Genomic DNA, 19,313 nt, shown 5'->3' with positions numbered 1-19,313 from the left:
TGGCCTTCCTAATCTCTCCTGGTCCCCTGCACTGCTCTATTGGAAAAATCACTTGGCATTTCTCTGACTTGGTATCTGAGTAACTTAAATGCTCATGGGGATGACTGCTACGTGCCCAGGCAACCTCCCAAAGATGTCAGATGTCTGGAGGCCACAGTTGCTCCCAGGGTCACCCAGGAAAATTTACTAAACAGCTTTCAGACCGAAAGAGTAACCCAGCACTCGTCTGTCACCTCAGGGAATTTCCAGAAACCTATGAAATGAACTTATTTTCTATATTGGATCAAGACTATAAATAGGGTTCTGTTACTGACCAGGGACTTGAAAAAAAATAAATCACAGCTATCACCAATAATATGCTGATATAAAGGCAGGTACACAGCTACAAATCTCCATACTCATTCAGAATTGTCAAATTATCTCCCGGTTGGTTAACATGTGGTCTAAGCTTCAATTATATGTAGGATTCCAATGTACTATGAAGGATGTTTTTAACATAAAAACATGCAACTCTACTAGGTGGTAAAGCTAGTCTTTCCAAAAGAATGTTCACTCTAATAACTGTTGAGTAGTAATAATGCTCTTTTAGAGTTGGAAAGAGTTTGAGAAAATTTGGATTAAGTAAATCTCTAAAAAAAACCCAAAGTTTTCTGAGGAAATTTAAATTACTGCCTTCTTTTTCATCTTTTAAAAAGAGGATATTTCAAAATGTCTGTAGTGGAGACATAGCTGCATTTAAGATGAGGATTGTTCTTCTCCAAGAGAGCTATGTGCCATGAGATGTCTTAAAGTCCCGGCCAAGAATTTTATTTGTGAAGATCTAATAAGAAAGGGTGTCTCAGAGTTCTCCTTGTGACTCAGTGGGTGAAGAATTTGACTAGTATCCATGACAATGCCTTGCCCGTTGGGTTAAAGATCTGGTGTTACTGTAATGTATGGTATAGGACACAGATGTGGCTTAGATCTGGTGTTGCTGTGGCTGTGGTGTAAGCCTGCACTGCAGCTCTGGTTTGACCCCTAGCCTAGGAACTTCCATATGCTGCAGGTGCAGCCCTAAAAAAAAAAAAAAAAAAAAAGAATGTCTTTATGATCTTCATGTTTCTTTCACCCCTCACCCCTCATTTTAGCAAGTATCGTTGACAGCACAAAACCCTCCTTAGCAGAGTTTAAGCAATGGTGACACAGAGAGGAAGCAGTCCCATTGGCCCCCAGGAGTTGCAAGATTTGGGGCACCATGTGGGCATTAAGCCACTGCCTCCTCTACTGTGGGTGGCTCTCCAAATCTCCCCTTTGCTCCTGGGGCTGGACTGTGATGCAGAACAACCTACAGCGAAGTTAGGTGATGATCAGCCACATCAAGTAAGAAGGATACGACAAGGAAGCTTCTCCAGAGGTCCCAGCACTAGTAGGACAAGGTTTTGTAGGCTGTACTTTCCTTCAATGGAGATTGCAATGTGAATATTAGGTAGATGCTTACAAAACATCAAAGAAAGATTGGAAATTGTTTGCAAAACCAATTTTCTTTACTTAATGTGTGTGTTTATATTGGGTTATTGAGAAAGAATATTAAGCTCCAGCAGAAAAAAAAAATCAGTGCAGTGAAAATAGGCACAACAAATTTTAATGACATTTTTCTTGATTACGGAGTCATTTATGGTCATTGAAGAAAATTTATAAAAGAGAGAAAAGTGTGTAGAAAAATACAGATCAACACGTTTCGTCATCCAGAGATAACCACTGCTCACATTTTATATATATCCTTTCTATTTTGGCCTTATCCTAAATAATAAATGAAAGTCCATATATAATGAACACATTATACTAGGATTCCACGAACTTTTGATACATTATCTTAGTTCATTCTTGAAATCCATCGAGTTGTTTTCTTCATTTAATATTTAGGAGACTGAAACTTGGATCAAGATCACACAAAAAGCTAAATTCTGAACCATGATTTGTGTGATTTCAAAATCAACCCTAAACAAGAACTATTCCAAATGTGGTCCATGGACCAGTGCTGGTGTGCAAACTGTAGGTTACTGACCCCCTGCTGAAATAAGTACAGAAACTAGTCAAGCATTTAGAAATTTTATAGAGATTTTGCATTTGCAACATCTCTCTGCCTGATCAGTGGTTTCCCCTGATGAAGAGAGTTTGGGGGTGCCTGGCACACACAGTGAGCAGCACATGGTATAAACACACACTAGTCACAAAGAAGAACATGCATTGGTTTGCAGTCCATGAGAAATATGAAACCAAATAAAAACCTGATACTGCACCATGAATGGTTTTAGGATCTTTGCTCTAAACCATGTTTTTAAATGTGTTATTATGATTATTTAGCTATGGTGAGGCAACTGGATCAGGAGATCCAGTGAAAAGACAATTTGCTGCTTCTAAGAGGAGGGGGGACAACAGGCTCCAGCACCACCAGGGGAAACACCAGGTCCGGTAGGGAGGCAGAAAGTATAGGAAGAAAATGTGGGCAAGAGTTTTATTGCAGTTTCCATGGAAAGGAACAGGTGAGGCAGGATAAGCAGGCTTAAGATTGTCTAGTTTGCATAATTTCAGTGGGCCCTGGGAGTTGGGGATGTCTCTAGGTACCTGGCCTTAGGGTGTTTGGGACAAGAGGATAGTGGCCCAGTTTTTGAGAGCCCCTTAAAGAGGTGGTTGGGGTGTGGATTCTGGATTGTTTGGCTTGCACATGAAAGGCATAATTCCAGACAAATCTTTAGCCATCTCTAGGAACTGACTAGCCCTGGGAGAGGCAATCTCTCCAGAGGCAGCAAGGACCAGGTGTCAAGCATCAGAATCAAAATACCTGCTTAATACAAACCACTATACTGCCTCCTAGAGTGATAACAATGAAATCAGTGTAGCAACATGGGGTGCTAAGAAACTGAAAATGCAATAACATGAAACTCAGCTACAGAAACAGCTCTGCTGCCCACACACTGTTATTTGTGGTCAGCAACTTTCCTCAAGACCTTGCTTCACACAGTGATCTGAAGGCAGGGCTAATGAGGTGAGAGAAAAAAAAAAAAAAAAACCTGCAGTGTTTTTTTCCATCCCTGTTGTGGCAGAGCCTGCCAGTCTGTCCTTCCCGTCTTTCATAATAGACTCATTAGATGGGCACATAGAAGATCAGAATAAAAGTTTGTTTCATGCTTCCCTTGCAGCTAGATGTGGCCACACAACAGTATCCAGAACAAAGGGGCAGAAGCATCCAGTGCCCAGTTTCAGGAACTTTCTTTCTGTCTATATCTCTCCCTCCATCCTGTTGCTTGGAACCTAGTTGTGATGGGCCAGGAGGAAAGGGCCTCACCATAGGGGTGGGAAAGAGCAAAGCTGGAAGAACGAGAGTCCCTAAGGACCCCATGGTCAAATCTGTCCAAGTGACCTGCTTGGGGACTCATGTGAGAGGGAAATAAACTTTTTTTAAACAAGCTGTTGGCATTTGGGGTTTATTGTTGCTTGCAGTTCAACTTAATCCAAACTAGCATACTCATAAAACCACTGGTCTCTTGATCCTTCTGCAATTTTCCCAGTCTGCTTCATCAAACCTGACTGGGGAAACTGGAAAGAAAAGATGTACAACCACAAAGAACACATTTGAGGGGAAGTAGAAGAGAACTCCTAAAGGGACAGATAATAAGGAACACACTTGAAGCCAAAGGACACTCCCCTTTACCCAGTGTTTAGCACTAAGATCCTAGCAGGTGGATATTCTGATGAATGCTGCCATGGCTTTGCAGACTGTCCCATCTGAAGTTTACTTCAGAAATAGTATTTCATCAAGCATGCTCACCAGATTGATGTGACTGTGACAACCTCCTATTGCCGGGGGTCACTCACGTTGTGCTAGAAATGTCTCATGCCAATTGGTAAACAGAGCCATCATTGAAAGTTAAAGTATATGAACTTGTATTAAATTATATTACAAATGAAGGTGATACATACTCAGAATACATCACTTCCTAACTTTATTTTCCAACTTTTACGATTGCCTATGCTTTTACATTTACCTATGCCCTTTGGTCTGTCTATGGGCATACATATATCTGTATATATCAACTCTACTCAATGTTGCCTTCAATGAGGTGATGGTGGTAGCCAGAGATGGGCCATGGCAGGAACAGGTACTATTTGCCCTTCCATCACGATAGATAACGAGGGTCCAGAAGAGGAATAAAGGTCCACCACTTGGAAGTTTACGATCTCATTGAAATGTCATGAACAACTAAAAAAAATCATTGTGTGAACTCTTCCAGGAGACAGGAGAGCTGGACTCTGTTCTCAGTTCTGACACTAGCATGAGGCTTTGGTCAGGTCTTTTGGTCTCTGGGTCCCAGGGCTTTTCATCTGTAAGATCCCCCAGGACTCAAAGCTCCACAAGGTGAGAAACTGTGCCTAAAGATCCCCACTGGAAGTTCTCTTCATGGCTCAGTGGTTAACAAACCCAACTAGGATCCATGAGGATATGGGTTCAATCCCTGGCCTCGCTCAGTGTGTTGGGAAGCCAGCATCTCCATGAGATGTGATGTAGGTCACAGATGCAGCTTGTATCCCTTGTTGCTATGGCATAGGCCAGCAGCTGTAGCTCTGATTCAACCCCTAGCCTGGGAACTTCCATATGCTGCAGGTGCAGATTCGGCCCCCACCAAAAAAAATCCTCGCTACATCCCAGCCCTCTCTAGCAGGGCTCTAGACACGTGATGGGTGATGTAGCAATACTCATGAGGTAAATGAATGACCAGGAACACACTGTCTGTACCAATCTTTCCTTTCAGCTCTGAATCTGCAGAGGTCCATGATCCAAACTGAGGCTAAAAGAAGTGACACAAGACAGTGCCAAGGATGACCAACTCAGGCCAGCTCCCTCAGATGCCTCAAGGGGTAAAGGGGTCGGGGGGAGGGGAGGAGTGTCATGCTGGACTCCAGGCAAAGTTGGGTGAGCTGATTCAGAGAAAACTGATTCTGAAATCACAGTGATAATTTTACAGAAGCACTGGTCAGAATAGAGAAAGGACATTCCTTTTATTTATTTATTTATATATTTGTGAGAAAATATTTTTCATATCTGTGTCTGACAAAGGACCAGTATCATGGATAATTTTTTTTTTTTTACATAGTCTGATCCTCTTCTCTTTTTTTTTTCTTTAAACTTTTTTTAAAACTGAAGTATAGCCGATTTGCAAAGCTGCACAGCCAAGTGAGGACACTCCTTTCTGTTTATCTCTGCCATCTGGTACCTAACTTCATGCTTTGGTTCAAAACCACCTTTAGTACTGCCTGAAGAGTTAGGAAAAAAAACCAGCAAAAAAAACGGAACTATTCCCCACCCCCAACCCCCCAAACCCCCAGCCCCGATGTCACTTCTAGTTCCCTGGGGAACTCATTCCCAAGTCCCTTCCAAGATCCCCAGCTGATAATCCCAGAAACACTTACGGGAATTGCCTGGATAGATTTCCTTCCTTTCTTTGGCTAATACACAATTTTTCTATTTACGAAAGCTACAAATGGAATGCAAATGTGCCCGTTTACTTTACCATGTTGTTACTGCTTGGATTGTGATTTTGAAGAAGGAAAAGTCACATTTCTGAGAACATTCAAATGTAGCATAAATTTCGGAAAAGAAGGCAGGCTTTCTCAGCTGTTGGAGGTGCAGAAACACAACAGCCTATTAGTCTGTTCCAACTATGATATTCTACCTCTTTACACCCCCCACTTCACTCTGCCCGCATCTAGCTGCGCACAGCTCCTACTTAAGAGATGATGAAAAAGTAAGCCCATTACCTCTTTACAGTTCATTTTTTTTTCTTTTAACATTCTAAACTGCTTTCAGAGAGAAAAAAAGGTGTTAGGTACTATTAGGTCAGAGTTTGGGGTAAGCAAATTATTATTTATTATTGAGATGAAAAAAATTGGATTGACTGAAAAGCCTCAGCTCTTCTTCCATGTGGAAAGATGAAAATTGAGATTTATGATTATGGTCTCTCCAGTGATGAAGGATGTGCAAGGAGTGAAGATAAATTTGTTCCCTGAATCCTGACGTCCCAGAATTAAGGGGATACAGTGAGAATCAAAGGCAGTGCCTCCTTACAAATCCATTTAGAACCGCCTGAAATGCTGGAGGGGGCCCTGACAATCCGATTCCAGAAGTTGCTGAGGCCCAGGGGAGGCTGACTGAACTAAAATTTCCTCTCTCAGAGTTCCCGTTGTGGCACAGTGGTTAATGAATCCGACTAGGAACTTGAGCTTGCGGGTTTGATCCCTGGCCTTGCTCAGTGGGTTAAGGATCCGGCGTTGCCATGAGCTGTGGTGTAGGTTGCAGACGCGGCTTGAATCTGGTGTTGCTGTGGCTCTGGTGTAGGCCGGTGGCTACAGCTCCGATTAGACCCCTAGCCTGGGAACTCCATATGCCGTGAGAGCGGCCCAGTAAATGGCAAAAAGACAAAAAAAAAAAAAAATTTCCTCTCTACCAAGTGAGTGAAACTGCTTGGGCAATTTGGCCTCCTTTAAGCCTCAGTTTCCTCACCTGCAAAATGAAGATGGTGGTACCCGTGAGAAAGGATTGCCAGGAGGAGTCTTCATTACCCCCAAGAAGTAGTTCAGGTGAAAAGTTGACATACCTATGGGTGAGCGGTGGAGGAGTTTAGCTAGAGGTGTAAACCAGGGTACATGCAGTTCTGGGTTTCCATGAATTTCAGCTCTTGAGGTTGGCCTCTGAAAGGAGAAGCACCCCCTTCCTCAGACAGTGACAGCGATGAGTGGGGGCTGCCCCAGGAATAGGTGTGACTCCACTGGGCTCCTTTAGGGATCCGCAAATTTTCCTGCTCCTCTTTCCCTCATTCATATGCATTTCCCAGGACCTGATTAGATGTCTGAATAGCTAATATGCTCTATTAATTTAAGCTAAAATGTTAATGGGTGGCAATGATTTTTAATTTGCTGCCCCTCCCATAAACTCATGTATTTTAACACAAATGTTCAATGACATAGCTTAGAGAAATGATTACAGTGGGACCTTCCAGTTTCTCAGACAAATCAAGGCAGAAAATAGTAACACATTTAAACAGAGGGGTCAGAAGGAAAGGAAGAGTCAGGATGGCCGAGCACAGGGGGCACCCATATGCAGTTTAGCCAGCATCAGCAGACATGACACTTCCCAGCCAATCATTCCTTTTCTTTCCAGATTCTAGGAGAAAACTTAGTTCTCAGAGACAGCTGCAAGGGGCAGCAACCGTGCACAGATGACTGTAAAAGTAGCTGGCCGGCTCAGATTCAAACCTAGGTGCTTAGGGACAGCATTCTACAGTCAACTATCACAAGAGTCCCCTATCATTCTCCAAGTAAAATCCAATCTCAGTGACTCTCGGTGCAAGGACAGCCTCTGCCTCACAAAGCTTCCTCTAATTCCTCACAGATGTACTTGAGGGACATTGCTCTGTGGGTCTGGTTGCAAGAATTTCTCTCTAAGGGGTGGAAATGCTCACCAAATCTCTAGTCTTCCTGGCCACTCAGAATGACTCTTCTCAAGTGAATCCAACAAAGGAAGCCTCTGAGGCTAGGATGATAACACGAGTCACCTTATAGGAAATGGAAATAGACTCTGCTATGGTAGTGCTTATAAACACTGTTATAATAGTGACTTTTACCCAACCTGGGATGAATTTAGGATCATGGCAATGTTTCCATGCTGTTCAGCATAGTAAGAATATAGTTGGTAGAGGAGCAGAGAGCAGAGGAGAGAAAGGCCAACCAGTTTCTTTTTGCTCTTTAGGGTGATCTTATTGATCAATCATAAGCTATTCAGGAGACCATAGCTGTACTGTAGTGCACCTCTTCCACCATCATTATAAACTAGCAAGACTCTTCCTCCTGAACCATGAACCACTAGAGGGCAGGACACATGTGTCTCTCTCTTCTTATGGTATCTCTTGCCCCTAGCACAAAGTCTGGCACAGAGTAGGTGCCCAATAAATATTGTTGGGTGATGGAGTGAAGGACAACTGGTTAAAATATTGAGCAGCATCACAGCTGCATCCTGTTCTTTCCTCTCCCTATTCCGATAGCCATTCATTGCAGAAAAACAAGACAAAGGTGATAAGACACATAACATCACAACTCCTAAAGTGTCCATCAAGCAAGATAGAGGGAAGGAAACAGGCCCTGAGAAAACTTGGAAACAGGATGTTTAGATCACATGGCCAACCCCTCAGATGGGAAATCCTGTTTTGAGGTCTGTTACTGCCTCTAACAGAGAGAGTGACATCCGACAAAGTGCCTAACATCAGAAAGCCTCACCCCCCAAAAAAAGAAAATAGTGATATTCTGGAGGATCTCAGTGTAAAAAGAGCAGAGGGGCACAGATTTTGCAAAGAGCTGAGAAAGAACTGGAGTTCTCTCATGGGAATGAGTACACCCTTTCTCTAGCTGCTCCCCACACTTAGAGCTTTCCCCATTTCTCTGTGCTGCTTTCCTCTGCAGCTCTCCAGGCATGGTGAGAAATGTTCCTGCAAAGGAGAGCTTATCCTGGCTTCCATGGTCAGCTGTCCAACAACCCCCTAGTTTGGAAGCCTTCCTTCTGCCCCTCCTTCCTGCAAACGAAGGGGCAAAAGGACTCTGAAGTGCTTTGGAGGGGGAATCAAAAAGGCTCTCTTACCAACCCAGGGTTCCTCTGAAGGGGCTTAGTCACTGCCAGCCCCTCTCCAAGCCCCTCTGGGGCCTGGCTCTGTATGGATGGCCCTGAGGCCACAGCCGATAGACCCCTCCCATTCATTCACCAGAGTCTTCCAGGGAGGACATTCTGCATAGCTTCTCACACAGGATACTTTCCCCCCACTCAGACCCCAAGAACACTTTCATAAACCAGCTGATCATTTCTGGGAACCTACATTCCCTGATTTCAGCATTGTTGCAATTAGTGCAAGAAAAAGAAAATTTAGGTAATTATCTAATTCCGGTAAAACTTAATGGGGCCCTTCCCACCCCGGGCTAATGGTTGGTGCAAAATGTAATCTGAGTTAAACTGACTAAGGCTGGAGAAAGATAAAATATTAGGCACAGAGAGAGGGGAGCATTACTCCTCATGGGAGCCATATTTTCTAGCAGACCTTTAGATCGAAATGAGGCTCGCGAGGTTGGGGGTTGGGGGGGTGGTATTGATTTTGCCAGGAGAGAGCAAGAGCTGGGAAGGTGAAGTCCAGCTCAGAATTAACACCGCGAAGGCCCCATGGCCCAGTGGACAAGTCTTTCATTGTGGGTGGCGCAGCCACTCCAGCAGGAGCCAGTGTTCTACCACCGCTGCAAGACGACCTCAGGCAACTCAGGGAGCTTCTCTGGACCCAGTCTCCTTGGGTCTAACAATGGAAACGAAGAAGACCTCCTGGAGGAGATGGTTTTCCCCAGGCCAGCACCTCGCCCACTAATTGCAATCAGAATCTCCGCCGAAGTTGACCAGTCTTGGATATGTCTTCTCCTCTCCCCTTCCCCCACTACTCCTTCTAATTCGTCAACTGCTGAAACATCTGTCTGGTTGAAACCACCTCCTTGTCCCGTGCTGGGGGCTGTCCCCAGGTGTTGGTCTTTGTATCGCGAAAACTTTGCGAGAAAGCGAGGGCACTGGACAAAGAGCGGGCGAGGGAGGGCGTTTGCCAGCCGGCAGGGTACGCCGGGCTTTGCGCGCTCTTCCCCGGGCTCAGCTTGGTACACGGACGCACGCGGTGCCCAGAGCCCAGCCTCCCTAGGCGGGGAGTGGCTGGCTCCGGCCACATCCCAGCGCCCTCCGAACCAGGCGGGAGAAGCAAAGGCGGGCGGCTGGACATTAGAGTTGACTGGGGTGGGAGGAGGCGAGCAGAGGCGCGGAGCGAAGCTGTCAAACTGAGAGCGGAGCCCCGCGCGGGGCGGGGGGAAGGGAGGGGAGGGGAGAGGAGAAGAGGGGCGGGCGGGAGCTGAGAGGGAGCTAGCTGGCTTGCCGCGCCTGAGCAACCCTTGTCTGCCGTTGTCGCCGCCGCCGCTGGCCCGGACTCGCCCGGAGCTCAGGGTGTCTGCCCCGCTGCGCGCCGCGCGCGGAGGCTCAGGCGCCTGCAGCTGCGCCCTCCAGCCCCAGCTCCTCGCGCCGGCCCGCGCGGGTCCCGGTGGGCGCGAACCCACCATGCAGCTGCAGTTCCGGAGCTGGATGCTGGCTGCGCTCACGCTGCTTGTGGTCTTCCTCATCTTCGCAGACATCTCGGAGATCGAAGAAGAAATCGGGTAAATAACTGAGCCCGGGCCGGTGCAGAGCCCTGGCGGGATCTCTCCCCGCCCTGGTACTCCGCATCTTCCCCGAACACCCTCTTTGTGTGTGCCGCGCCCCCCTGTCGCTCTTCTGGAGAGGTGGGGGACGATTTCGACCGGGTGGTGGTACCGGGGGCCGGGGACTGTTTGCGGAGCGGAGGGCGGGGGCGCGGCTGCTGTGGGGAGTCCCCGGGCGGGGAGCACTGGCAGCCTCCAGCTGGCCTGCACAGGGGAGCAGACTCGCCCACCTCCCCCAACCCCTTCCCCAGTGTGTCCGCGCGTGTTGTCTCCGGGGTCGAGGGAGGGCGCCGGGGAGTGTCTGGGGCGGGTGGAGGGGCCGAGAGTGGAGGAGGCAGGAGTTTCTTTGTCTCCAGCTCGGCCGCTTTCTCGCCTTGGCAAAGTGGGCAGGGGGCGCGCGGGGATCTCTGCTCTGGGGGAGGGGATCCCTGGGCCAAGGCGGAGGGCGGGGGCTCTTTATGGGCTCCTGGGAAGGAGCGTGTCCCCAGTATACACAGATACGCACACGCGCCTCGCGCTGCCCAGGAGCCCAGCGTTGGGGCGCCGACTGGCACCGCTAAAGGCGGAGTGCTCAGGAGTGAGCTGAGCTCCCTTCCCCACCCTCGCCTGGCTTTGGACGCTCAGCTAACCTCCTGGTGCTCCCGGGTTCCTGTGCGCTCTCAGCGCACAGATCGAGACCTTTAGGGGAAAGTCTGTATCTCCGCCCGCTAATCCTGAGGGGCGGGGGGCGCCCAGGCACGCGTGATATCGCTCTCCCTTTTCTCCCGATCTCTCCAGGGGCGGGACCGCGAGCCCCTGCCCCGGCGTAGGACTTCCAGGCGTCCCACTTACCGCGCGGGACGCAACCGCTGTGGGTCGCGGAGGCTGAGACTCGCGCCCCGCCCCACAGTCTCTCGCACCCCAAGCCGGGGCTGGCCCCTTACTGCTTCCGCGCTACCACCAGCCTCCAACCGGCGGTGGGCAGGTGGGGAGGCAGCTAGGGTTCTGAGAGATCCTTTGGAGAGCCTCCTGGCCCTGGACAAAGAGAAAGTGAGGTCGTAGAGTGGGCAGAAAGTCCCTTCCGTCGTGGCGCTAGTGCTGAGCCAGGCACCCTCCGCTAGTCCCAAGCCGCGTGAGCCCCTCCTTTGTCCCATTTGTTATTTCATTCACTTATCAGCCTTAGTTGAGGGCCCGCTGAGCTGACAGGTCTCTCATAAGGGAAATGCCAGTCCTGGACCAGGATGCCAAGGCCTTCAGGACTCAAACCTGGGGCAGGGGCCTCTTCTCGCTCTCCTTTTCTCCCTGCCCCTTCCCATCTTGGCAGCCCCAGAATTCCTTCTGTGAACTCCACAGCTCTTAAAGAACCCTCCTCCTCAACCTCGGTTTCCCCAAGAGCTCAGAAAACTTTTAACAAACACTGTTCCGTTAACACACGATGTGCTCGCGTGCGGAGATAGAGAAACGTAACTTCCCTCAGCTCTTCGCCTCAAAAAAAGTGGATAGGAAAGGAAATCATCTGTCAAGACAAGTCTTGGGGTGATGGAGAACACGGCAGGGAGAGCCTTTCTCTTGGCTCCCTGCTCTTCTCCCAGATGTGGGCTCTGCCTAGCCCAGACCACTTGCCGGCCTTGACATGTGAGGGAGGGTCCAGCAGCTGCCCATTGTTTTGCTATGAAAACATAAGAGATACACCCATTCAGGCATCCCTTGCTTGTCCATTCACTGAACTTTTACCCAATTTCTTCTACACACCAGGGACTTTTGATTTGTAAAATGCAATCAGGAAGTCACTTTACACACATAATGCTGCACTTTCCTGCCAAATGCATGGTAAAGCCCCCACTCCCCACATTAGGTTGTTCTGACAGGACAGCCACAGGACAGTGTATCCAGAAATAAGTTCCAAGGCCTGAGCTAACCCTGAGACCTATTTCACTGGGAGCGTGCACGCTGTGGGGGGGGGGGGTCCCCTATTTGGACTGATGCTGGGAAATTGTCAAATAAGTCCTGTGTGGTTGCAGACGCGGCGGATCCCACGTTGCTGTGGCTCTGGCGTAGGCCAGTGGTTACAGCTCCGATTTGACCCCTAGCCTGGGAACCTCCATATGCCATGAGAGTGGCCCAAAGAAATAGCAAAAAGACAAAAAAAAAAAAAAAAAAAAAAAACAAGTCCTGTATGTTATCTTGTGGTAGCCCTGTCCTCAGGTTGACCCCTGGCTTGACCAGTCCTGACCCAGGCAGGAGACACCTCTCTTCCTCATCTCTCCTCCAGCCCCACCCCAGTCTGCCCCAGATGACTCATTTAACTCATCTGGGACTTGCCCTGACTGGGGGAGGAAGGACACGGGGCAGAGGGCTGGGATCCCAACAGCTTCCTTTATCTGCTTACAAGCCAAGTTGCTTATTCAATCCTTGGAGCCACCCCAACATTGAGCAGCTAGAGGGGGCTTAGTGCAGTAAACGCCCTGGCACAGTGACCAGTGAGGGGAGCCAGGAGTAGGACTCTCGTCTTCCTCACCATATGCCTCACTTTCCTGGGACACCTGGAATCAAACTCCAGATCATGGTGCTGTTGATGACTCAGGGTGACTCCAGCCCTGCCCACCCTCCCCTGAACTTGCTATAGACCTGTGCTGGTGAAGATTGCGAATTACCTGCTAGTGTCAGTCCCTGGGAGAAAACAATGGTTCTGTAAAAGGATGGCAGTGTTTGGAAGGCAATGGTGGGACCCTGGAAAGAAAGAAGGAAGGAAGGAAAGAAGGGGAGGCAAGATGGGCGAGGGAGGGGGGAAGGGGGGAGAAAATGGGGAGGGGGGAGGGAGGGAGGGAGGAAGAGATCTCTTTTGGGAGTGTATTTTCCAAGAATTAACCAATGAGAACTGAAAGAGGAAAGACAATTTCATGTGTATTGTCTGAAGGAGCAAAACTAAAATATAGTTTTGAGTGCTTTAAGCTCTTGATTTCCTTTATTATAAGATGACTTTTGATGTGATGATCTCACAGGTCCTGTCCTGCTGAAGGAATGATATAACAGGTTGCAAAGGGCAGGGCTTTCTTCCAGTGCCTATTTCCTAAAAGACACATTTCTGCCTAAGTGATGATTTTCAAAGTTCCATTTCTAACTTGCTAGCTTGGGGAAATGCCTCCCTGGGGCTGGATAAGAAAATAAAAATGTAAAAAGAAGAGTTCTCTGCAAAGCACTCTAAGAGTGAATTCAAATTCTAAATCAGAGATTGGGTAGGGCTTTGGTAAAACAGCCCCTTGTCAACATCCCAAATTTTACAGTCATTGGGACGAATTCATAAGCTAAAATCTTTTTCTAGTTGTCCCCTGTGCTTTAGTCTTGCATGTGACCTCCAAGAGAGAGGTGTGGGCATGGCTTTCTTGCCCACTGCAGTACCCCAGAACCTGCCACACAGAAGGCATTCAATAAACATCTATTGGACAAATATCTTTCTGGGGTCTGGCCCATTGATGGGTACACACAGTATCCTTGGGAAAGGCTGATACTCGCAGAGCCTTAGGATGGAAGGGAATGTGGGATTTCCCCCTAAGAAATCTCTCCAAGGTTTACAGTAAGGGTAAACTTGACCCTGAGAAGTTGAATCGCTTATCCAAGATCACAATCTGGCTGATAAGGGGCAGGGCAAGCCCACACAGGTCTCCTTACTTGTAACCTAGTGCCCTAGTCCCCAGATGAGCTCCTCTAATCATGAAAGAGTTACAGAACTCTGGTTAAAGAGGGTGTAGCTAGCAATAGGAATAGGAATCATGGCAATGGTGAAGTTGAAGATGATTGTGATCATTAACATTTATTGATTTATTGAGTACTTGCTCTGAGCCAAGAATTATTCCAAGTGCTTTATAGACACTAACATATGTCATCCTCATGACAACCCAATGGTCACCTACTAGTGGCGCCAAGAGCTACTATTTGTTGAGCATAAATAGTTCCAGACACCATGCTTCCTGCTTTGAAACACTAGTTCACTCAATCCTCACCGAATTCCGCCAAACCTCACCAAAGTAAGCTACTGTGGCCATCTCTGGTTTATCAGTGAGAAAACTGAGGCTCAGAGAGGTTCTGTAACTTGTTTGTAATAAAGCAATTGACCATAATTCTTTGAGCCGCCAAAGCCCCTGTCCTGATCACCGAGCTAGATGGCCCTGTCATCTGAGATCATGTCCCCCTACAGTAATATTATGGAATGGGTCTCAAAACTAGCCTTCCTAACTCATTCCCCAGAGTTCTTCAAAAGGCCCTGTTTTCCTAAGAGCCTGGTCTGACTTAGTAGTTTGGAAAGAGGAAAGGTGAGTGATGAAGACAGGAGAGGGCCTTGGGGCTCATCTCCCCTAAAATGCCCCTCTAATCCAATCAAGTTCAGTGTGGTGGGCAGAAGGCAGTATCCCCTAGTTTGCCACACAGCTCATTTGCCATGAGCCTGAGTACCCCACACTCACAGGAGAAAGAGGGGTGGGGGTTAAAGCTTCTGAAGGAGGGAAAACTCATTCCGTTGCAACCCTGATTCTGATGTCAGTCGAATGCACCTTCCTCACTTCTACATGCCATGTGATTGGGCATCTAGGGGTCTGGACTAAGGGGGATAGTAAAGATGCTTAACAACTGGTCCCTCTCAGGCACTGACCTGTTAGAATGGACCACTGTCTGGTCAGAACTGATGCTGTCCAGCACATCATGGCCAGGGTCCTGGTGCACCCCAGCCAAACATCAGACGCTGTTTGGGAAAGTAATGGATAGGGAGAAGGTAGCTCTGATCATCAAATCTGTGAGGAGCAGGCAACTACTGCCATCAGCTGAGAATGGAGTGAGGTACACCTTTTAGTGGATGAGTCCAGGTGGATGTGGAAGGAAATGACCTTGAACGGTTGCAGTGCGGCATTCTTTAAGAAACACACACGTTTGCATAAGACAATGCAATGTTTGTTTGAAGCCCATACTTCTCCTCAGTCCTGGTGTACTTCACTCAAGTATAAACATGATTGGAGGATAAAATAAGACAGAAAGAAGGTCTGGTTTTTTAACTGACTTGCTCCAAGTCCTTGCTGCCAACTGTTCCTAGCATCAAATTTAAATTGTAAATAGATATCCATCTTAGAAACCAATTCACCACTCAGGGCCTCTTTCCCCTGGTAAAGCAGGGTTGCTAGGTTTTAAAAATGTTTAGGTTTTTACAAATTGGGGGTGTTTCAGATTGCAAATTATAAATACTTCTCAGAGAGAGTAGAATTCTAGGAAAGCTCCTGTTGCTTTTAGCACAGCATACAAGGTAATTCCTAATCTGGCCCCTGCCTCCCTTTTCAGCCTCCCTGGGCTCCAGTCATTGTGGATTGCTCACAGTCCCTGGAATGTAGCGTGAGTGACTTCACACATCTGTGCCTTTGCACAGGCCCTTACTGCTTTGTGGAGCAACCTTCTTGCACGCACTAGTCTTCCTGACCTCCACCCCTCCCACATCCTTCCTTCCCCTGATTCCTCCTTCACACTTAAGGGCTAGTATCACCTCCTTTGCAAAGCATTCCAGGACCCCAGGTCTTCCTTGGACTGTCTAAGGCAGCCCCCCCTCCTGCGTGTACCCTTAGCCTCCTGTCATGACAGTGACATCCTATGGAGATGGACTCAATGATTATGTTTTATTTTTTCCCTTATCCCTGGCCCCTGGAGATAAGTATATGGCTTAGTAAAGCCCATAAAGTATTTTTGGAATGAACAAACTCAGGCCGAGCACATGGTGAAATTTAAGCATGCAGCCTTTCTGCCCCCAAAGGTCTACACTACTCTAAGAATAATTAAATACCCTCTGCTTGCTCAGAAAGCCCACTGCTTTTCCCAATATGTGTATTCAACATAGAGGCCAGAGCTCTGTTAAGGGCAGAGTTTTTATTGTCTCAGAATGTTGGGGAGCAGGTCAGTGGCATGAAGGGAACTTTCTAGTTTGTAAAAGAGGAGGACCCAGTGGTCTATTTCCCAGTGCCAGTTCAGATTAAAAGCAAAGATGTAAAGCCCTACCTGCAAGCCTCTGTCCAGCTCTTTTTTCTCCCAGAGAGCCCTATCTAGCCTTGCCACTGCCCAGTGTGCCAGTGCCTGTGTCACCCTCCTTCTCCCTGGGGAGGAAGTGCCCACTCTGTCCATCTTTATCACCATAAGAGCTTCCACACTGGCATGAAGAGCAGACTTAACTTGAGGCCAGCTCTTTCCTTCCAAGGGCTGGTCCCCAGAAAGAATGCTGGAAGTTGTTTGTTTGAAAGGTTGAGAGAATAAGAAATATGAGGTCAGGTTGATTATGTCATCTCGAAGATTTTCTTTCTTAAGCAGTTTTAAGTAGTGTCTTGACTTTCCAACCCTGGTCAAACCAGCAAATCGTGATGGAATAGCCAAGACTTGTGGCAGCTGCAAGAACACAAAATGGGCTCAGGAGCCTTGCACCTATGCTTGAGGAGCTGCCTCAAGCAAAAGCAAGTTAGAGAGGCAGAAGGAAAGATACAGGGAAAAGACTGAGGGAGGGACAGGAACATGAATGCCACCAGGGGGTGGGTCAGGTGGCCACCTCCCACCGGCCCAGGGAGGGGAGGGCAGGCGGGCGGGGGGGGACCTGGGGCAGGGGTTGTGGGGCGACAAGTCCATCTCTCCAGGAGAAGTCCCAGAGTGAGACACTTGCATGCCGTATGCATTCAGGGAAACCTTTCCCTGTGTCTGAGTGATTCCTGGTCTGGGGCTTGTCCTTAAGTGTTGAGATTAGTCACTCTCCTGGGTGGCAGCTGGGCTGGTTTTAAATTCTCCCCAGACTCCTGCAATCCTTCTCTCGGCCAAGAAGCCGCCTGGTGTCCTGACAGGACCTGTTTGTCCCAGCGTTCTCTTACCCTCAGCTGTCACAGACTTGCAATGACAAAGAGAAGTGCTCCAACTGGGGAGAAGCAGGGCCTGATGAGACGTGTGTCCGTATCACCTGTGGATAGGGAGCAGCTCCTCTGGACACCTCTAGCCCCTAGAATCCTGATTCTCAGCTCTTGAAAACCCAGCCTCCTGCCTGGCTGTGGGGGTGGAGGGGGGTGCTTGAGATTCGAAATTGCTCTGCAAAGGAAGCTCTCAGCTCTGTCACAGAGTTTCCCCAGCATTTTGCTGTTATTATTGAAGGAACACAGAGGTATTCAGCTCTGCTTCCCGGCCCCTTTTTAAGGCTCAGGGCTGCTATTTTTCCTCTTGCTCTTAGTCGATGGCTGGAGGTTGCAATGACCCTAAGGTCAGCGGTCCCCAATGCGGATCTGCAAGAGGTGGTGACCTGGAAGAAAAAAAAAAAAAAAGAAAGGAAAATAAGAAACACAATGTAGCCGTGACAGTTACATTAGTTTCAAGTTTGCCAACCCAGTGATTTCCTGAGAAGAGCTCTTCCATATCCTGAGATGATGTTCTTTTTCTCTTTGGGGTATTGATGTCCTTTCTTTCCTGAAAGAGGGTGATGGTAGATAGTGGTTGTGGTACTTTTCCGAAACTAAGTCCCACAGCCCAGTCTTTTTGGAAATGTTACTGATGGTAGAAACCTGTAGATTGGGGTCTGATTTACCTTGAAGGGTAAGCAGAGGGTGTCACTCTTAGAAACAGAGGCTCGGAGTTCCCGTTGTGGTGCAGCAGAAATAAATTTGACTAGGAATCATGAGGTTTTGGGTTCGATCCCTCACCTTGCTCAGTGGGTTAAGGATCCAGCATTGCCGTAAGCTGTGGTGTAGGTCACAGATGTGGCTCAGATCCTGCATTGCTGTGGCTGTGGTGCAGGCCGGCAGCTGCAGCTCTGATTCGATCCCTAGCCTGGGAACCTCCTATGACGTAGGTGCGGCCCTAAAAAGCGAAAAAAAGAAGGAAGGAAAGAAGGAAGAAAGAAAGAAAGAAAGAAAGGAAAGAAGGAAGGAAGGAAGGAAGAAAGAAAGAAAGATTGATTCTCACTCCTCATACCTTTTCTCTGTGAGGGCTAATGCCAGCAGAGGATAATAGCAATTGTGTGTGTGTGTGTGTGTGTGTGTGTGTGTGTGTACGCATGCACATGCATGTGGCTTAAGCATCTTAGCTCTCTTCAGCCCTGTGATCTTGCCAACAATCCTGTAAGCTCCGTGCTATTACTATCTCCATTTTACAGATGAGGAAACTGAGTCATGGAACAGTTAAGTAACTCAGCCAAAGTCATACAGCTAGTCAGTTGCAGGGCTGGAGTGTGAACCCAGGCTCCAGGGAATCAGGAGAACTATCCAGTGTGGGTCATATGCTCATATTCCCAAAGAATGGTGCTTGGAGACACACAGAGAAAAACCTGGGGTGGAGCATCACTGGAAGAGAGCTCAGGAGACAGCAAGCAGAGGCGAGGTGGTAATGGAGTATGGCAGCCCAGAAGATCGATGCAGTTTAGGGTCACCAGATCCAAGGCACCTTGTTTTGAAACGGTGCCACCCCCACGCTGCCTTCCAACCTTCCCCCTCCTCCAGCCCCTTCCTTGTCCCCACCGGGTATCATCAGACTGGCTCTGAAGCGAGTTTGGTTGACCAACTAATTACAGGAGACACACACACTGAAAGAAGAGGAAAATAACACAAACAATTAAGGCCTGGAGGAGTTTTCTTTTGGGGACAGATAGAGGGCTAGGGCAATCAGCTCCCTGGAACTTGATGAGGAAAGAAGGAGGCAGGCGGGGATGGGAGGGGCTTCTATGGGGAGGCTGTACAGGCCCCAGGAGCCCTTTCTAAGTGCTGATGTGCTGAGAGCTCCAAGGGGCACGCAAGCCTCACAACTACCCTGTTCCCTCATCTACAGATGAAGAAATGGGTGCCAGAACTTGCTAAGGCAATTAGCTAGTAGCAAAGAAATGAGGGGCCAGCCAGCTTTGCCTAACTCCACCACCCATGCTGTTCTTAGTGACTGGCTCTGTGTCCTGGAATTGCCAGGCTCCCTGCTCCTGTTCCCTCTGCCTCCCACCTCCTGCCCTGGGCCATTTTCTGTACCACACAGATAGTTTGCAAAGGGGAGCTGGAAATCTT

General features: G+C 48.2%; 1 protein-coding gene across 3 annotated transcripts in view; it reads left to right on the top strand.

Moving 5' to 3' along the window:
* The first annotated feature begins 9,957 nt into the window (after positions 1-9,957).
* ST8SIA2 (ST8 alpha-N-acetyl-neuraminide alpha-2,8-sialyltransferase 2) overlaps positions 9,958-19,313 on the top strand; it is a 68,862-nt gene continuing 59,506 nt past the window's right edge. For 2 of the 3 annotated variants that reach the window (XR_014809031.1, XR_014809032.1), the window contains exon 1: positions 9,958-10,254. Coding sequence is in view for 1 of the 3 variants with exons in the window: in NM_001315676.1 (NP_001302605.1) it covers positions 10,157-10,254 (98 nt within the window). In the remaining 2 variants the exon portion in view is untranslated. 3 annotated transcript variants of the gene reach the window in all.

Source organism: Sus scrofa, chromosome 7 (genome assembly GCF_054392235.1).
Source record: "Sus scrofa isolate SSC_HxYL_T2T_F1_AM1 chromosome 7, Sscrofa_HxYL_maternal_Yorkshire_Landrace_v2.0, whole genome shotgun sequence".
NCBI classification, from domain to species: Eukaryota; Metazoa; Chordata; class Mammalia; order Artiodactyla; family Suidae; genus Sus; species Sus scrofa.
This window is presented reverse-complemented; position numbering and strand designations above follow the sequence as displayed.